The sequence below is a fragment of the Bolinopsis microptera genome, chromosome 9 (assembly GCF_026151205.1).
Source record: "Bolinopsis microptera isolate Bmic1 chromosome 9, MBARI_Bmic_1.0, whole genome shotgun sequence".
NCBI lineage: Eukaryota > Metazoa > Ctenophora > Tentaculata > Lobata > Bolinopsidae > Bolinopsis > Bolinopsis microptera.
Window position 1 is genome coordinate 7,763,197 of NC_087080.1, and position 18,749 is coordinate 7,781,945.

At 37.4% G+C, this 18,749-nt stretch overlaps 1 protein-coding gene across 7 annotated transcripts; it reads left to right on the top strand.

Moving 5' to 3' along the window:
• Nucleotides 1–6,146: 6,146 nt before the first annotated feature.
• On the top strand, nt 6,147–18,743 carry LOC134820361 (uncharacterized). Of its 7 annotated transcripts, XR_010160876.1 has the most exons (32): nt 6,147–6,396; nt 6,790–7,038; nt 7,200–7,307; nt 7,529–7,702; nt 8,055–8,164; nt 8,344–8,500; nt 8,625–8,777; nt 8,911–9,029; nt 9,217–9,442; nt 9,566–9,693; nt 9,829–10,069; nt 10,452–10,576; nt 10,750–10,947; nt 11,179–11,346; nt 11,552–11,748; nt 12,029–12,129; nt 12,318–12,435; nt 12,740–12,942; nt 13,098–13,207; nt 13,508–13,627; nt 14,095–14,251; nt 14,415–14,552; nt 14,801–14,913; nt 15,084–15,216; nt 15,443–15,573; nt 15,863–15,968; nt 16,204–16,227; nt 16,630–16,793; nt 17,107–17,169; nt 17,294–17,423; nt 17,844–17,991; nt 18,582–18,664. XR_010160876.1 is itself a non-coding variant. In XM_063830722.1 (31 exons), exons 1-31 carry the CDS (start codon nt 6,297–6,299, stop codon nt 18,653–18,655), a joined length of 4,356 nt encoding a protein of 1,451 aa, XP_063686792.1. In that variant the 5' UTR covers nt 6,147–6,296; the 3' UTR covers nt 18,656–18,743. The 7 variants fall into 7 exon arrangements, 6 of the variants coding, with proteins under 6 accessions (XP_063686792.1, XP_063686793.1, XP_063686795.1 ...); XM_063830722.1 differs by lacking the exon at nt 17,294–17,423 and having other exon boundaries at nt 18,582–18,743; XM_063830723.1 differs by lacking the exon at nt 18,582–18,664 and having other exon boundaries at nt 17,844–18,034.
• The last annotated feature ends 6 nt before the right edge of the window (nt 18,744–18,749 follow it).

The window sequence follows — 18,749 nt, forward strand, 5'->3', positions numbered from 1 at the left end:
TTAATTACTGTCTGTTGTTTGGATCTTTAGAGAGTTAATTAATTGAATTAATTAGTTAATAGAAGAGCATGCTCATGAATTTTTATTCTTGTGCAAGGGCTATTATACGTTTATTCTTTAGTGTTATCGCAATTATGCCTTCCAATTGTTCATAATTATTCATAATATGCTTTAGTTTAATGTATTTACTAACATCAATAGCCTCTCTCCAAACGAAGCTACCTTATTAAATGTTCCTCTAATTAATTTAATGTCACCTCCACAATAGCTATATCAGGAGAAAGGGCTCAGGCAGCAGTATATTTAGAGCTCACAGGGCTTTGCAATAAGCCTCAATATAAGAACTCTCTATTTCCCAATCGGTTTGGACTTTTTGCCTCGACATCATTTCAACTAATTGTAATTGTAATTGAATCTAATATGGCTCAATAATAGACTATAACAAGCTTTAATATGTGTCAATAATCTCAATATTCGACTATAAGCATCACTTGTAGTCACGTGCAGATCTGCTTACACTCCTATACAACCCGCGCTCTCTTTTTCATCATTATACATGAAACGAGAACCGGGTTCCAACCTAGCAGCTATTGTTATGGTAACAAGAAGGTTGTTATGGTAACAAGAAGGTGTGCCCAGGGCGACAGAAGACCATTGTTCTGGTTTTAGAATACTCTCATTTTGCTCTCATTCTACTATTTTACATTTTACAAGTGTTATAAATTTACCGTTCCTTACTCACCATTCTGCCAGCGCCACATAAATTAAGTCCTGACTCACACAAGCTAGTGTGGTTACAGGGCTGATGACTCGCCACTAAAACATCTTCTTATGCAAATTTAAATACTACAGTTGAATTGTCGTACTCTTTGATCTGAGATCTTGTTAAATCTAGCCTGTTAGATAATTCATGAACCATTGAATGTAATCCCGTTCAAGCATGATCGAGCAATTCCTTTGCGCTGCAGTTTACGGTACCAAATTTGCCGCCATCATCCGACATTCTGACTGTTCATACAGAAGTTGATGTTATCATATCTTAGCCCCACCATTGTCAGTATGTATCTAGTCCTACACCGGCAGAGGTACAAACATGACCGCCCCGCCTTGGTGGATTGCAGGATTGCAGCTTGGTTTCTAATGAACCTTTGATCTTTCTTAATCGACCATGAGATGGCTGACATAGACCCCGCGTTTTTTCTTATTTGATACAAGGTTTTATGAATTTTATCAATATATTAGAGAGGAACTGATCGTTCCTGAAACCTAGAAATGCATGCAACTTTCTCGAATCTCGATAGGTCAGGATATCTTCAGCGTAAATGTGAAAGGCTGGGAGGTCTTGAATCATCAGCATTAAATCCAAGTTAACGTTAATACCGTAGGTTGTGGCTTATAGCAGTATGGTTAACAGACTAAGGCTTTCCATTAGAAATGCTCATAAATCTTAAACAGGTGTGAATAATTATAACATCCTTATGTAATATGCACACTGATCCGAATATTTCGATTCGTTCTCAATTATAAGAGAGACTGGGAATACCTCTCATCCTTCTAAAATTCATAATAATTACTCGACGAGACAGTGCCAGCTGGAAAATTCATCAGTGGTCAGCGGCATGATAGTAGGCCATTTGCTTACGTAATAATTGTATTGACTTGTATTGAGTACATGTTATAGGCTTTCTTGTCAAAGTGAATAGACTCAACTAACTCGACGATTTCTTAATCAGTGCCTGTTAGTGGATATTATTAAGGTGAGAGGACAGAGGTGGATGTGTTTTGATTCAAAGGCATTATCTGTAATGGTCCTCTCCCACTGAAGCCCTTCTAGAGGGTGTCGGGTGGACAACAAGTCATTGTACAGATTTTTGTGCTAATAGCACAGACATGTGGACTAATAACAGTGCACCATTTCTTAAAGTGAGAATCTACCACTAGGCAAGTGCACTACTTTAGTTATGACAATCGGACGGATACAGAAGTTTAGATAACCAATCGAGCGATAAGCCAAGTTGATGGGATGTCTCGGATTCGTTAGTAATATGGTGAACACCCAAAGTTCAAAGGACCACTTTGAGCACGGACTTATTAGTGATTTTGATTCATTTGTACCGCAAATGGACGAGATTTCGTCTAAAATGAGCGACCAGTGGACGTTTCTTGAGTGGTGTTGCTTGGTCATTGTAGAACTTTAAATCCTGATGCGGCCATAATAAGTTCTGTGAATGTGCTTCGGGAACTAGCGATGTAAGGCAACTTAAACAGATAATATTATTCCGGTGTATCTGATTCAGCATTGTGCGGATATTTTAGCATATAATTTTACAGCATCTGTTACTAAATGTATTGTTGTTCCGCTATTCGATGTGATGAACGGTTTATTTTTGAGATTTTACAACTTGCTGTTTTGTAAGTGCGTTATAACATCCTTCATTAATTGTATTCTCAACGAGGATTTATAAACCAGGGTACCTCAACCCTTGGGACTCTAAACCAAACGGCAAGCTTGTTATAGTTAATGTGGCTTACTTCGACCCTTTTTTCCCCTTATTTGACCCTTATTTGACCCTTATTTGCACAATTTGACTGCGCAGACTGTTTCCTTAACAACGTTGGTAGTATTTTGCCATCGGATTTGCAATAACGGACTGATTAAATGTTGATATTGTGAGACATTTGATACAATCTTGTCAAAATGTGTTTTTAAAACTATCTTTAACCCAAGTTTAACTCTTCTTCTCCTGATAATGCCGACGTTTCCTGATATATAATAAGAATTGATTTAAATATATACATCACTCCCAAGTGGAATGTGTGCTGAATGGAAGTAGCCGAAAACCTAAAAGTTTAATTTCACGGACCTACAAAAGTCAAAAATAAAGCTGGCTTGATTTAAACACTTCTTTCTACTTTTTACCCCTACTTTGTTCCCAATTTTTTCTCGTCCATATTTCGTTTGTGTTGCCAGTAACGTTTCAACTTCAAAAATAATCACAGTAGATTACTTTACAATTACCCTTTAGATTAATTCTACAGGGTAAATGAACCAGCAGGTGTTAAATCTTTATTCTCTACTGTTTACAGTAGTAAGACTAAGGCAGAAGGCTAAGGTGGGCGTCCTGTAATTATTGTTTACTGAGGTTTTTTATGTAAAGCATTGACGTATAAACAATAAAATGTAACTGGGTTTGTATCTGGAATTTTGTGACATCGATCTTATTTCACACGACCGAATATACAGCAAGTTCTTAGAAAGTTAGAAGGGCCAGCGGTGTATCTCACAGTATAGTAAACCCAATTCCTTAATTTGGTTTATTTATTGAATTGCATTCTCCTACATATTCCTATTTGTCAAGCTACCATACTAACAATTTCTATAAGTACCAGCTGTAAAGCCTTGTATGGCTGAACTCCTTTACCAATTGTCTTTTCATCGAAACATTGCCATTAAAGTGTCAACGAGACCGCCATCAAATGCTGGACAGCTGTTCGGGTCCCTCTCTTTCTAATTGTCTAGAATATTACTTCGTATATCAACACCACCGCTCTCGCAACACCCGAGTAATATATTCCCAGACAAAACCAGGTTATACTAGCCAGCTACCACCACCTGTAGCCTTACATTGCTCTTCTTGCTTTATCCTGAATCATGATTAATTGCATGTGTACTGGTACAGAGCGGTGTAACATTAGTAATAGTACGTGTATAGTCTTAATTATGTGTCTTAATTATGTGTCTTGATTCTGTGTCTTAATTCTGTGTCTTGATTCTGTCTTTTAATTCTGTGTCTTGATTCTGTGTCTTAATTATGTGCCTTAATTCTGTGTCTTGATTCTGTCTTTTAATTCTGTGTCTTAATTCTGTGTCTTAATTCTGTGTCTTAATTTAATGGTTCTTATGTCGCGGAGATTTTTGTTCGCGATGTTATGAGTACGTGAAATAGCGTGAACGTAGCCTTGATTCTTTGTCTAACGTGTCTTATCTACTAGTTTTAAGTACTATTAATTGGATGTGAAGCACGTGACGGTAATATACATAGACGCTACTTGTAACTTTCCATGAACTTAATTGTGTGGCTACTTTATAGTCATTAGTCTAATTGCCCATACTCTTTGACGGTATTCTTGTGTAAATTTCTATTGATCCCATTTGACGGTGTTACATGAAAATCAAACAACGGTATCGTTGCATGAAATTCCATGCCAGAAACTGTTTCAAACTTTAAATTCCTGATGTATTATAATGTACGGGAAATTCCACCTCAAATTGGAGTACAATGCAATTAAATTGGGCTTAGTAATTTCTACTTTGTGAGACATTCCCTTTGTTACTTTTAGCGCCAATTATTTTATTACCATGCTACCCACACGGCCCATTTTTAGGCTTATTGACAGTAGCTGTTCAAGAGGTTTACTCCAGACTTCCATTTTCTTTGAAGCTGCCTATCTTACCTTTTGTGCGCGGTTCACCTTTTGTGCCGTTCACCGTGGAAAGTATTTCATACTCCAGCCTTCTCAACAATAATTTAGCAAAGTAACATATTTGTTGCGGTATAACTTTGCTGGTACAAGATGCGGTAAATGGTTTCTCTTAGTCTTATTAAAGACAGTAAATTTATCTACTTTTATTTTATAATCGCTAGAAACTACACGTGCTTACTGTTAAAACGTACTCCATTTGTCTGTTAAGTATTTTAATCTAATCGATTAGTGTTTGTAAATTCTGTGATGAGCTTGCCAATTTTCTGACTGATCATTTTTATCGTAGCGAAATTATTGTTTGATCCTTTTTATTTTCTTCTGAGTTTTTACTGCTACGTATTTCGGTTTTAATGAAATGATTTTGAAGGTCTAATAATCAATAAATATTTATACTTATTTAAACACTAAGTACTGTTCGGAACCAGCAGTATATCGATATCCATAGGCGGAAACCTTAAATGTTAACTTTTGAAATTTTGTGGGAATTAAGGCAACGCTTTCAAGAACCTCATAGAAGTTGATTCTTTAAGAACAGCCGCCTAGCAACGATGTTTGCCTGGAGACTTAAATAACGTTACAGTTTATAAATTCTAGTAAATGTATTGTTATCGGTCATCTTATGATTTCGCAATTTTATTTTAGCTATTTACAGAACAACTTTCGGTCTAAGACGAAACCTTAAATCTGTTAGACTGTTACAAAGTTTTTAACCTGCTCATTTGAACTCTGTACTAAACATTCAAACTATTTTCTTTGAGTACAACGGTCTGTAAAGTTATTGTTTCCCGACTTTTCATGTAACTTACAGTTATATGAAAAGTGAGATTTACAATTTTACAGTCTGTAAGTTTATTCTGCTTTAAGTTTTACATACACAGTATTTATAGGCAGTGTGCTAACTTTTTCTTTTGTCTACAAACAGTGTCTACATTCTACATTCCCGTCAATCCAAAATAGTGACAACATTGCATCAACAACAAAAAAACAAAAATAACAAAAGATGAAGACCCCCTAGCGAGTAGCGACCTAACAAATGATACACCATACGACACACTTTGAAGAGGATATTATAGTATACTCTCACATTCTAAAATTCTCATAATATCCTTTAACCGGTTACTTTGTTCATCTTTGATCTCATGAGTTCTGTACCAATGGACACACTTGTTCATCAGTGGTGTAACGAAGGGCCCCGCTGACCCCGCTGTGCGGGGGGGGGGGGATGGCGCCGCAAAATCGTCGTTTGAATGTGTGACAATTTTGAAAAACTTAACTGAGGTACTAGCAAAACTGCGCGTTTTGTTCTAGAAACACACTTTTTTAGAGATTTTACCATATTAGGGAGGGGCGCCAAAAGGGGAGAAGACGCCAATAGGGGGGAGGGGTGCATTTTCGGCGAGGGGGGGGGGGGGGGGGGCTTACAGGCAACGTTACGCCACTGTTCTTCATGATACTTTCAAAGTATTTTCAAGATCAGCACTAAACTTATTTCTCATTTCATATCTTTACAAGTTTGCTATGTTTCTCATTGTTCGATTCTTGAAATTATTTTGTGCTGTTAAGGGAAGCTTTAGATGGGATAGTTAAAACTACATATTACATAATATATTACTACTATACTACTAGTACTAGGCACTAGCCAACAACGAACATAATCCTTCACATTATTTTAGCCAAGGTCAAGTAAAAGACCCGCATCTGAACCAGACACCAGATACTCAAGCTTGATACTGTTGTTTTTGTGACCCTAATGTGACTGAAGAGGATTATATAGTGATGGGTGGTAGTCCAAGTTAAGGCCCTGGTAAACCATGGCCCTTCTACACATTTTTATATTTGGATTATGTTTTGTCCTCAGTTTGACAGAAAATCCCACTTGTCTGCTAGATGATCCGACGGGAACTTGCTCAGGTACAGCTCATTTTATCGTTCATTGTCCAGGAAAAACATACATCTTAGGAGTAGATAAATATTCAATAATAACGGATGTGAATCATAATATTAAATACTCTGTCATTAGTTTATTACTTATAAAATACCAGATGTGATAGCATATTAAATTACACAGTTAACACTTCATTCCGATAATTGAAATAATGATATATGTCGACAACTACCATTGGTCTAATATTCTCTATCGTTGGCAACAAATAATGACAGTACAGAGTACAAAAGTGACTACCCACACTTTATCAGAATTCAGACCGACTTATTCGCGCTAAATTTCGCATAGAATCTTTAGTTTACCCTATACTAGGGTCTATTCAATAAATCTATATCCTTAAAAAACTATCCACTTTGCAGATTTCACGACGACGAACGACCCGATCGTAACGACGGCCGACTCCTGCGCGGCTCCCCTTAACAGTAACAGGAAAATCACGATAAAGCCGTGCGGTCGGGAAGGTATATCATACGACGACTGTTACCAAGCTGGGTGCTGCTATCAGAACTCAAAGTGCCATCTACCGCTCACTGAGGAGAGAGTGGACTATTTGTTTTTTAAAGAGAAGATGCGGCACAGAGAAGCTTATAGGGCTTGTCGTAAATCAGGTTGGAACCTTTCGTTCTAATATTTATTCAGATTATGGCTAAGATTTGATCCGATTGATCACATATTTTCAAAATACTTATTTGGAAGATCTGCGCCGTTGGTCCACCTCTGGTTTGAGATCTAACTATGAATGGGTAGCTAACAGAACTAACCATCCCAGGATGGTATAAGCTGCCGTGTATAGTGGACGATTTTCACTTCAACAGAGCGAGATCCAGGTCATGTGGCAACATATGGCTTGGAGGATCATACGCTGACAGCGAGTTTGGTAATTTCCTTTTTTGCTCTCGTGAATGGCCTGAAAAATATGAATCTGTATTCTTGTATTCTGTCATGTATTGTACATTGAAGTGACTGAAGCATACAATTACAAATTCTAGGGAAATTTCAAGCGATGTGAATTCATAAAAATGATTTTACAGTTGATGATTACTCCATTTTACATCAACTATTATCAATCGACAACACCTAAAATCTGCATCCCAACAGCTACTCAAGTACCGTTATACAAAGAGAAATCTGAAGATTGTTCTTCAAAGATCGGCGTTAGCTGCAAGCTATATCCCCAGGGCTACGCTCTTGCCCTGGAGTTTTCTACCAACAATTCCTTTTTCCTGTCTATAGCTGATAACTCAGAGACCAGACCTGTTCTTTGCATCAAAGGTGGGACATGTCAACAACACTCAACAGATATAGCGATATATTTCGTTGTGTTATGATTATAGTTCGCTTTGATAATTGTCTCAATAAATACGTCTTATTGGAAGAGACAGCTGTGACAAGTGTAGAGAGATTGGCTGGATATAAATTTAATCAAGTTACTGTAACATTGGACATTCTTGTTCAAATACCAAACATTTTCTGCTTTATTTTCTCATATTAAAACTATTCGTGAAACACAATCAGTATTCATCGCTGATCAGTATTTACTTACTTACTTTATCGCTGATATATTGCACTGCTCGTTAATCATTTAACAAAATTATATTTCAATTAAATAAATTATCCACTGCAGAAGAGTGGCGACCCCACATTAGGACGTACCCTGACAATGTCTCATCAGAAAAAAATAGCAACGTCATGCTTTGTGGTTTGATCTTCAGTGGCGATGTTACCGCACAAAAAGTAAGTCCCAATACAACAACAGCAAAATTTAATCTATAATTGAATTAGATTATAACGGAGTAAGTCACTGAATAATTTAATGAATTTGGGTCGTTTGAACGTATATTATATGTTATTGAAAATGTGCCAAAGAAAAATAATATCTCTCCCGGGTTGTTGGCTAACAGAACTAACTTCAGCTATATGTTAAGTGGAACTTGTTCCACCCCAACGGAACAAAAACCAGATTAAAAGTCAAAAAGTACGTGACACAACTATCAGCTCAGTACTACGGTGACTCAATTAGAGCTGAGGCTCCTGGAAAATACGTATGTTCCTTCACCTTCCTCGATAACGGTAAGCCAAACAGATGATCAGCTGATGAATTAAGGGCACCTAGTACGTACAGAACCAGGCGGTGAAAACATCAATTTGAGTGGTAAATTTTAGAATTAATTCGAAATATAAAAATGTTCCCCAGAGAGAGAGTCTGCAGAGAGAACAGCATGGGCCTACCACTACACTGATCTAAGCTGTGACTTATCAGTGGACGGGGAGATCTATTCCGATGAGAATGTTCTAGAAATTCAGAACGAATACAACAATGACATTGTTATCAGCCTCATCTGTTCAGGTTGATCTAAATCAAAGTTTTAGAACTTGAGATAAAATTGAACCAAAATACTGGGATAATTATAAGTGTAATCTCACTCTGCATATACCCTGCATTTGATGATCGGAATTTAACAACTTTATGTACTATTTAGGATACCCACTCCCTGATATTACATGGACTATTGATGTTGTAAGTGGACAGGATTCAGAACCAGAGCCCACTGACGAGAGACGTGGAGAGAGCCTCACGATTACCAAGTTTGCAGCAAAGGTCAATTTCTAATTTTTAGTGTGTTCTTCAAATGTAAGGCGTGTTTTATGATATTTTTCGAGATACATAAATACCCACAATATCGGGAATTGAACTCACAAAACATTCATGTGAATTATGTAAAATGGTTATAAATAACTCATGTATAATTGATAATTCCTAATAACTCCAACAACTCTTTTTCAAGGAACCTCAATTTGAAGACGTGACCTACACGATAGGCATCAAATCCAAATCAGACATCACCACCCTTCCAGACAGAACCATCAGAATAACCAAACTTCCCATACCCACGGAGTGCTCCGTCTCCTTGGTCAAGGGAGTCGAGGAGGAAATCTTCCATATTCCCCAACGATCTGTTCAGAGACCCGTTGATGTCGGGGGATCTTGTTATGTGGCATTCCAGTGCTTTGGTGGGTAAAAATGGCACAGTGCTCTTTTTTAAGCTATTTATAAATCTTAGATTATTGAGTTGACAGAAAGAGTTTTTACTTTTTAGTAGCTAACGATGTTTTATATTTACGTGATTCCTTCAGGTTATCCAAAACCTAATGTGACAGTTATAAAAACAACGAAAACTGGAAACCACACAGAGGAACAGAACCTGACTCAAGACATAAGAGACCTTATTTTCGAATCCTTCATTGATAACTTTGCAGCAGAGGTTAACATTTTATAATGGAGCTTTTAGAGATAAATACTTAAATAGTCAACAAAGAATTGGTATACCACCCGAAATTTAAACGAACATTAATTTCGGTATAAAAATCATAACCTAACTCTGATTCACTTCTACCAGGTGCCACGATCAGAAGACTACAGTACAAGCCTGACCATGTCGGTAACACCACCAGAACAAGAATCTTACTCTTTCACCCTGGAAATCTCCAAGACAAAGGTCCCTACTTCATGCTCTTTTCAGCTTATTGAAAATGGAACTGTTCTTGAAGATCATTCAGCTCTAAAAATACGAGATTTTCACCAAGTTAATATATCCTCCTTCGCTGATCAAAACTTTGAGCTGGACGTGAATTGCACTGGTAAGATAGTTAATGGTTGATATGAATTATAGTTGGTAGCATTTATTAGTGATTGGAGCGATATTAGTTATATTATATGTGAGTTTTAGCATATGTGAGAATCATGGCGCTTCTGGATACATTTTTATTGCAAAGCTCAGGGAAAATGTAAAATCCGGATTGGAGTATTATTTATGAGTCGCATTGTTGTAATGTATTCTGTGTAAAATTATCTTTATCCCGGTTGTTGCGACAAGTAAAAATGCTCTTATTAGGGAAAAGTCCACACTTTGCTTGCTTGAACCGCAGAAGCAAAAATAAAGAATGATAACACCAGTAATCGATGCCAGTGATAATTGTTTATCCTACATACATCATCATAACATGATAAAATGTATTCCAGGTTTCCCTGCCCCTGAGTTAACTGCCGCCATACTCACGAAAAAAGAAGACAGTGATCCGTCAGAGCAAACACTTGCACCGTCAATGGAACATCTTAGCTGGAGACTAAACAGTTTTGCCAGCGAGGTAAGGAATCGATACAGAATTAAAGTAAAAAGATCAAACTTGGTATTATGAATTGCTCAGGTATAAAAAAATGCGTTCCTCGGTCGTTACCATAAATTTAAATAAAATCAATGATCTGATAATGAGCTGATGCGTAGTCTTTATAACCCATTAATGACCAACTCCATCCTCAGGCATCAGTAGCTCAGGACTACACCCTTACCCTGAACTTGACCACTCAATCAGGCGACCACCCTCCAGTTAACATGCTCCTGACACTAGTGAAGACTATCATCATGTTCGATATGGATATTCCTCCTGCTGTGATGAAGATAGAGGCTGCAGAGGCTTCTGTTTCAGATGAAGGAGATTTACAGGCTGCGGTTGGAAAGGTTTGAATTTCATAACGATTGGATTGTTTATAGAGTAACCACGTGCTCGTGCAGTTGTTTCTCAATTGGTGATTTGTACACTTTATGAAAAGTAGGTCCGGTTGTAATTTAAACCGGTTTAACTTCGGCGAGTAAGACACCGGCAAATATGCCACATTATTCTTCACGGCGCTTTCCCTTGACTGTTTTATCCATGACATGAAGTCTCCATACTTATGAGTTGAACTTCAGGTCACTCTTCCCTGCAAAGGAGCGAGTGGGCCCAGTTTCCCAAACCCTGTTGCTTTCTGGGAGCTCAACGACGAGCGTTTAAACCTTGATACAGAGATGGGTCAGCATATTCGATATAAACACCCGGACAAGTCGGATATTGATTCCACGATTGTCATCACGACAAAGGTAAATATAGGATTTCAAATGTAGCGTTCTGATGTGACAAGTGTGACACAAGTTAATGGAAGCACACTTATTACCCGTATGGTTTCTACTTTCTTATGCGATATTGCGCCCGGCTTAGCTGAAAGCGATCCCTGATGGCGAGGGGAATCCTTCTAAAAACATTTCGGATGATGGAATTAAATATTTTACTGAACCCTCCTTGCAGTCGTCTATAATAGCTGGAGCCTACAGATGTGTGATCCTGATTGACAACAAGTTTACTGATAACTACACAACAGAGCTGCTGGTTGACTTACCCCCAATCCCGCCTAGCCCGACTCTCATTATTGATATCGAGGGTACGGATAGAGTGCAGGCTGCTAGCTCCCTGCAGCCTTCTTACCCTTACCTTGGAGATGTCAGGTACCTATGCTCTATATGAACTAAAATCTATACAGGGTGGCCCAGAAGTAACTTGTAACTGCTCACACGCAACCCTTTAATAACTCACGTAATTCGTGTTAGAATTGCACACGCATTTCAGAGATTATAGATATGGGTCGTAGATATATAACAAGTCTATGCTATTTTGTTTTTTATTCGAATAAATTCTAATGGTTTTTATCAAGGAACCTGCAGTAGAATATTCACTACATCATTGATTGAACTTAAGACTGTTAAATTAAAAGTACTTATTTTTCAGCTTTATTGGTGTACTCTATTCTGGTGACACTATTCTAGACGAGAGTAACGAGACCACCATATACGAAGATCAAATTCATGCGACGTTTACAGTGCCTTCAGGTTAAATCCGATACCTTTTTAAATAATTTTATCTTGTAAATTTGGGAACAATCTCATTGTCTCATGTCTTATACACAGCCATTTTACGGATCAGAAGCTTTATAACTTTATAACAATAAATACGAAGTTGTTTTTTCATGCTGGAAATTAAAGGCGATTCTCAGTTAATTATTTTTTAAATCACACAGGAAGTGGGAAGATACAAATAGGTTTCAGAGCAAGCAATGAATACGGTGACTCAGCAATATCACAAAAGTCGCATGAACTGGAGATTTTACCTGATACCCCACGCTCATCAGTAACCAAGTAAATATTTATCTAAATAGAAACAGAGGTCGTCGTCGAACAAACGTTTCATTGCTTGAACCAATGCTTCGCCGAACATGATAAAATATTCTGGAAACAAATGGATCCTACTTTATGAGGAATCCTCCTGAAAATCTTATTGTTTTTCTTAGACACTAGACAGTAATCATTAAACAGTAATGAACGATGCTTTGAATTAAGTTCCCGAAGTTTTTATTTAGAATTTCGCCTAGACCAGCAACAAATCTGAGGACAAATCAAAACAGAGTAAAAACGTCATTTGTAAATTAAATCTGTTTCACAGGATTGAGAGAGACGAGCAAAAGGCAGGGAACGCCTCCTCCACCCTTAGTCTTAAGTTTAATGAAATACCTGGAGTTGATGAGTATGAAGTGAGGTTGTTCAGTGCAGATGGAACCCTCCAGAAAGTTATCAAGGATATTACTGAAAACGGAATTACAGTGAACGAGTTGAAGCCGGGGACCGGCTATTTTATCGAAGTTAGAGGTATAAACTAAGAAACTGTACATACTCATAGTCAAACTAATAATAATCGATAAAACCAGAAAAAAAAACCCTAAAGAGAACGTTTCTTTCAACAAATATCGCAATATCGTAAGTACACGCCAAAAACCGGCCCAACTATCACCTCCCCACACCAGGTGTTAACATTGTGGACGGGAACAGAGTTTACGGCCCCAACAGTCTAGCTAGCAGCTTCACTACAGCACCTCATGAGCTGCCAGCACCTTCTAATCTTCAGGGAACACCGGTGATTATTATCTAACCTGATACCACTGAAAACTGTATTACTCTGCCGTGGTTTCGTAATACGGCTGGACTTCGTGATACATATATTAACTGATATATCGATTAATTGGAGATAAAATGATTTTAGAGCTATAGAGGTGTCATTAAAACACCTGTTATTTCAAACTTGATAGTGACGGTAACAAAAAATTGGTTATTTCAAAATCAGTGATGCTTCAAATGGAAATCGTGTAATGTTCAATCCTATTGTCTGCGCAAAGCTATATTTTGGCGCCCGGTGCTAATGTTAACTTCATCACAGTTGGAAAGTGACGGTAACAAGTCAGCAGTGCTTCTTACCTGGGACACGGCCAAAGTAAGCTCGGAGTTTGTGGACTATTACCTGATGAATATCAAACGAGCGGGGGAGGACCAATCAAAGGTTCGGTGCTTATCAATAACACTTTTAATAACACTTTTGATAACACTTTTAATCACACTTTTAATCACACTTTTAATAACACTTTTGATAACACTTTTAATAACACTTTCAATAACACTTTTGATAATACTTTTAATGACACTTTTGATAACACTTTTAATAACACCTTTAATAACACTTTTAATAACACTTTTAATAACACTTTTAATAACACTTTTAATAACACTTTCAATAACTCTTTCAATTTAGAGTGATGTGTATTAATTTAGTTTTGTGTTGCCGTGTATAATCATGGTTATCAGTTATGACTCATAATACTACCCTATACTATTATATAGCAACCCTTATAAATTGAAAATTACAGTTACGCTACGTCTACTTTTAGCGATAAATGTCCCACAGTGACCATTTCGAACAGTCGTTATTTTTAAACCCTTGTTATTTATTAACCCTTCTTCGTCCTAAAGGATACAGATAATCTGACAAGAAAGAAGAGGCAAGCTCTGCAGACCTACCAAGCTGTGAGAATCCCATTCGGAGCCCGAGCTAAAGTTATCAAGAACCTGGATGGTGGCACACGATACGAGTTTATCCTGCAAAGTTACTCGTCTGATTTCGGGGAAAGTAAGTTAGAAGTGGGACATTTTATTTTCGATGAATGCAGAACCCCACAAAACAAAGATATGCAATTTCTGACCATCCATCCTTTACCAATCATAGCCAAGACCTGAGTTCCAACAAATCCAATTCAGAACGTCTTTCTCTAAAACTGTCCTCCCCCAATTAGGCGAGCCAGCGAAGGTGACAGTACAAACTCTAACGGCAGGACCGTGTCCTTACACCAAACCAGAGTTGTACCCTCCTCGGAACTGCCCTCCTAGAGTTTCTCTAGACAGAAATTATCTTTACCTCAAGTTCTATTTCGGTCAGTCGAGTTATTTGAGTTATTTAAACGCTTGATCGTAGATTTTTTGGGCAGATAAAGGTTATGAATAAAGAAACAGGATGCAAACCTGTTTACCTCCTTACCTATTATGTCTATACGTAACTTGAAACTGACATCTTACCTCTAACTTCTAAACCTACCACATTTTCCACTTGGCATGAGTTTAACTCTCCGAATGACATGTTAACACCTCTACTGCCAATTTATGAATAAACTAAATTGTTCAGATTGCTACAGCGGTAGAGGACTGGATTTTATTGGTAAGCATAGCTCAACACAAAAAGGAGAATGTGCTGCTTGGACAGAAGAAAATCTTAAACAGTTCGACTCAAAAAACCTGGTAATTTTAATAAAACACACAAAAATGTATATCATCAATCATTACCTTACGTCAACCTGAATTCAGAATCAAGAAAAAGATTCAGCAACATTTTTAAAGCGATTTTTCATATTATTATTCTTTACTGTTTTGAAAATCTCTGACAATTAACTGACAATTGTTTCCTCCAGAACCTTCCAGAAATAGGGACGAACTACTGTCGTAACATAAAGAACAGTATGAAAGACAGCAGAACACATCACGATAAACCCTGGTGTTATCTACCAGACGGTTCCAACGAAACTTGTTCTGTTCGACCTTGCCGTGAGTTAATCATCATATTTATTAAAATGTTTTCTGTGTTCATCCCTTTAAGTTTATTTTACTGGGCGGCGCTCAGCCTGTCATTCCGCCGAATCTCTATTTATTATGAACATAATATTAATAGCCTGGGGTTCCCAGGTAACGCTTTATGTTGTTCGAATTTCCAACCACTTAAATTGGTCCGAGGCAGTTTGAGTATCTGTTAATGACACCAGCTATATCCCAGAGAACAAGGTGAGCGAGACATGTTACCAAGACGAGGGTCACTCTTTCAGAGGGTTGGGGTACAGCGAGAAGTGCGCTCCTTGGAGGGAGGAGATTCTCGAGCAGCACCTCATCTCTCAGTTCCCTGAACAGGTGCTTACATATTCATGGTGGCATATTCAATATTCATACATATTCGTATTATTCATATCTATATATTCACTATATATTTATCGCATATTCATGCTTACTGTGTTTAAATGTGACTTTCATAAAAACGATCGATCTGGTATTTAGATATTGGTGGGATTAACGGTGGATTGATCAAACAAAACTTTATGAAATATGAAATTTCGTACAATTATCGGTGCAGTTGTCTCGCACTGTTCTTGATGGTCACATTAACAAAACCCACACATTGTCTGACTGTTTTCCCCTCTAGATCCTGGGAAGCAGTGCGTGTAGGAACTGGGAGGGGAGCAACATGACCAGACCCTGGTGCCTGACAACTGATGGAGCTAAATCGGAATGTCCCGTCCCTCCTTGTGGTACGTTATAATAACTAGATCTGAGTTTACATTTGACCGTTTACAGACAAATTTTACCTACGCATAGGAATAGGAATTGTCTTGTAGAAATCGTTTTTGTGGTAGGAAGTTTGTAAGGCTAGTAGAAAGTAAAAACTATCAAACTTATCGAGTTTATTTGGTTTTCTAAAAATGCAGCTTTTGTTTTGAGTGAAAATGAAGGATTGACAATTTATCAACCGTTTGAACTGTTCAGATGAACAAAACGTGTTCTCCAAAGGTAACTGTCGGTTGCTGCTTCCTAATTCATGTTTTTATGCTGGGATATTATGCAATTATGCAATTATGCAATCATGCAACTGCTAACTTGATTTGGCATTTGCTATGAATTGAAATATAATGTAGATGCTATGAATTGGGATGTTAATGTAGTATGATTTGAGATACTTTTTCTACGCAGTATGTACTTTAAAATTCAAATAGAAAATGTTTGATAATATCATGTATGTGTTACAATAGTGGGAGAATGATGTGTGATGGTAAACATGGAAAAAATTCCTTAATTCGGAAATAGTGAATGGAGATGAAATAATTTGAAAGTGACATAAAATACAACTCAATTGCTTGATTGTTTATCAGTATATTTGTTTATTTGATAATAAACCCCCATGTTTCCACCCAGGATCTGGGCTGGTTAGGTTTGAGTCAGGAGAGTCCACCACCTACTACAGCGTCTCGGAGAGAAAGGACTATGCCTGCATACCATTACAAAATGACAGAGTCAGTGTCGGAGTCAAACATACCTTCGGGGCAGAGGACTGTCAGTCAGACGAGATTTACCCGGAGGTAAGCTACTGAGTAAAACTCACTGAGACGTGAGTAGGCTGTACGTATATACCAGTCAGATACAGAGAAATGTTATCATTACTAGGGAGGGGTGGTAGTAGTAGTTTTATCTGACACATGGCATATAGCCGCTCTGAAGCCAGTATTTTAAACAGTCTGCTAATGGAAGACATGTCACCTTACTAGCTACCAGATATAAGTTACCAAATTTGGGATATTGGTCGGCAGCTTAAAAGACTCAATAGGATACTGAAACTGACTGTGTACGTAGTGAGAATTCAGTAACTCAAATTGTAACATCTCATTTGTTCAGATCATCATACCAGCAGAGATCACAACATCAGACAGATTGTGGGTCAGATACTTACTAGTAGAGGTTGGTCACTTAGATTTTACTGTTAAATCGCTTAATCATCCCACTATTAACCAAAATATTGCTCCCACCTGTAAAATATGATGGGCACCCAAACACATGGTAAATCTTTCTAACAAACTTTCAGATCGTCATAGTCCTGATAGTAATGCTTGTTATTGGAGCACTGAAACTTCGGCTGAGATTTTTGCCTGAACCAGAGCAGAAAGCCCGTGTGTATCTTCGTGGTTTTGAACGTGTTGAATTAGCAGTAACAAGTAAAGAGTCAAATTCGTTTTACCGTGTTCCATAATTTGTTGAGAATTTCTTTTCTTTTACTTGAAAAGGACCCGGTAGAACAGAGTTTGACTTAAGTGTATGTGAAGTAAAATTTGTGGTGAAGGAGAATGAAAGTTTGATAGGCATGGTTTGAAATTTTGCGGGAGAGTTGAGTCACACTTTGGTTTTAAATTCCTGGTATAAACTGGCTGGTAATACTTCACGGTTTATAAATGACAAATAATCAAATAGTTTATTCAGAGATTATGATCGATGGATTGGCTGAAGTGCTATTTTGATTTTGAATGTTTCAATGTCCCTTTCCAAAATGCTTTTTTATATCGCTGCTAAAAATCTGTTTTAACTGAAATAGTCGATTGCATGGTTATCTGTTAGAATCTCACCTCTCTTCCCCTCAGTTAATACTGATGCTACTCGTTGTAAGTCTGTGGTTATTTCTACTGTATCGCAAGCGTATTATAGTAAGACGGACTTCAGTGATGAGTGGTAAAAGTGGAACGAGGAAGGAAACCAGCTCCACCGGAGTTAGCTCCCTCAGAACAGCAAGTATAAGAGACAGATAACTTTCTTATCTCCCTCCGACATGCTCTATACTTCTTATCTGATATGAAACTCTAGCTGCGGGCACAGTCATGATGCCCATTGCTCTTGCTTGGTCAATTTGTCATGAATGATCTCGCATGAAAATTTTTGCTCAATGTACTTGAACTTAGACGATTTTCAATTTTCTTAGTAACTTGCTGATCATTATAGTTAATTTAACCTAATTTCTTGCTGTTCTGTTGCTAACTGTAATATTTTAAGTATGTTATTGAAGCTGACTTGAATTCTCATGATACAGTTTCATAGTAAGGGTACGGAATGTCGACAAAGATAGAGTCAACGAGTCTTGCTGTATGCTTACAAATTTATGATTATTTTCTACCATTTCTTACCGAATGAATCTTTTTATTATGAATATCCTGCTGCGTTTAAAAAATACGTTTTATTGAACAAAGACAATATTGTGTAAATTGTAAACGATAAGTTAGAAGTTTTACAGTGTACAGTAACGCATCAATGTTATTGCATATTGATATTAGTACATATTTTGATTCCGTTACAACGAATTGTAACAAATACTTTCCGCACAACAGAAAAGTTGGTGGGAAGGGCAAGATTTACTCCGAAAGCTCAAAGGAATGCTGTCAATATGCTGGGAACGTCTTAGCCCAGCTGTTTTTAGAGTTCATAAGTAATGGAACTGCTCCTTTTTTTGATAATCTTTTGTTATTTTTTGTGTTTCCTTTAGCTGTTTTATCTAA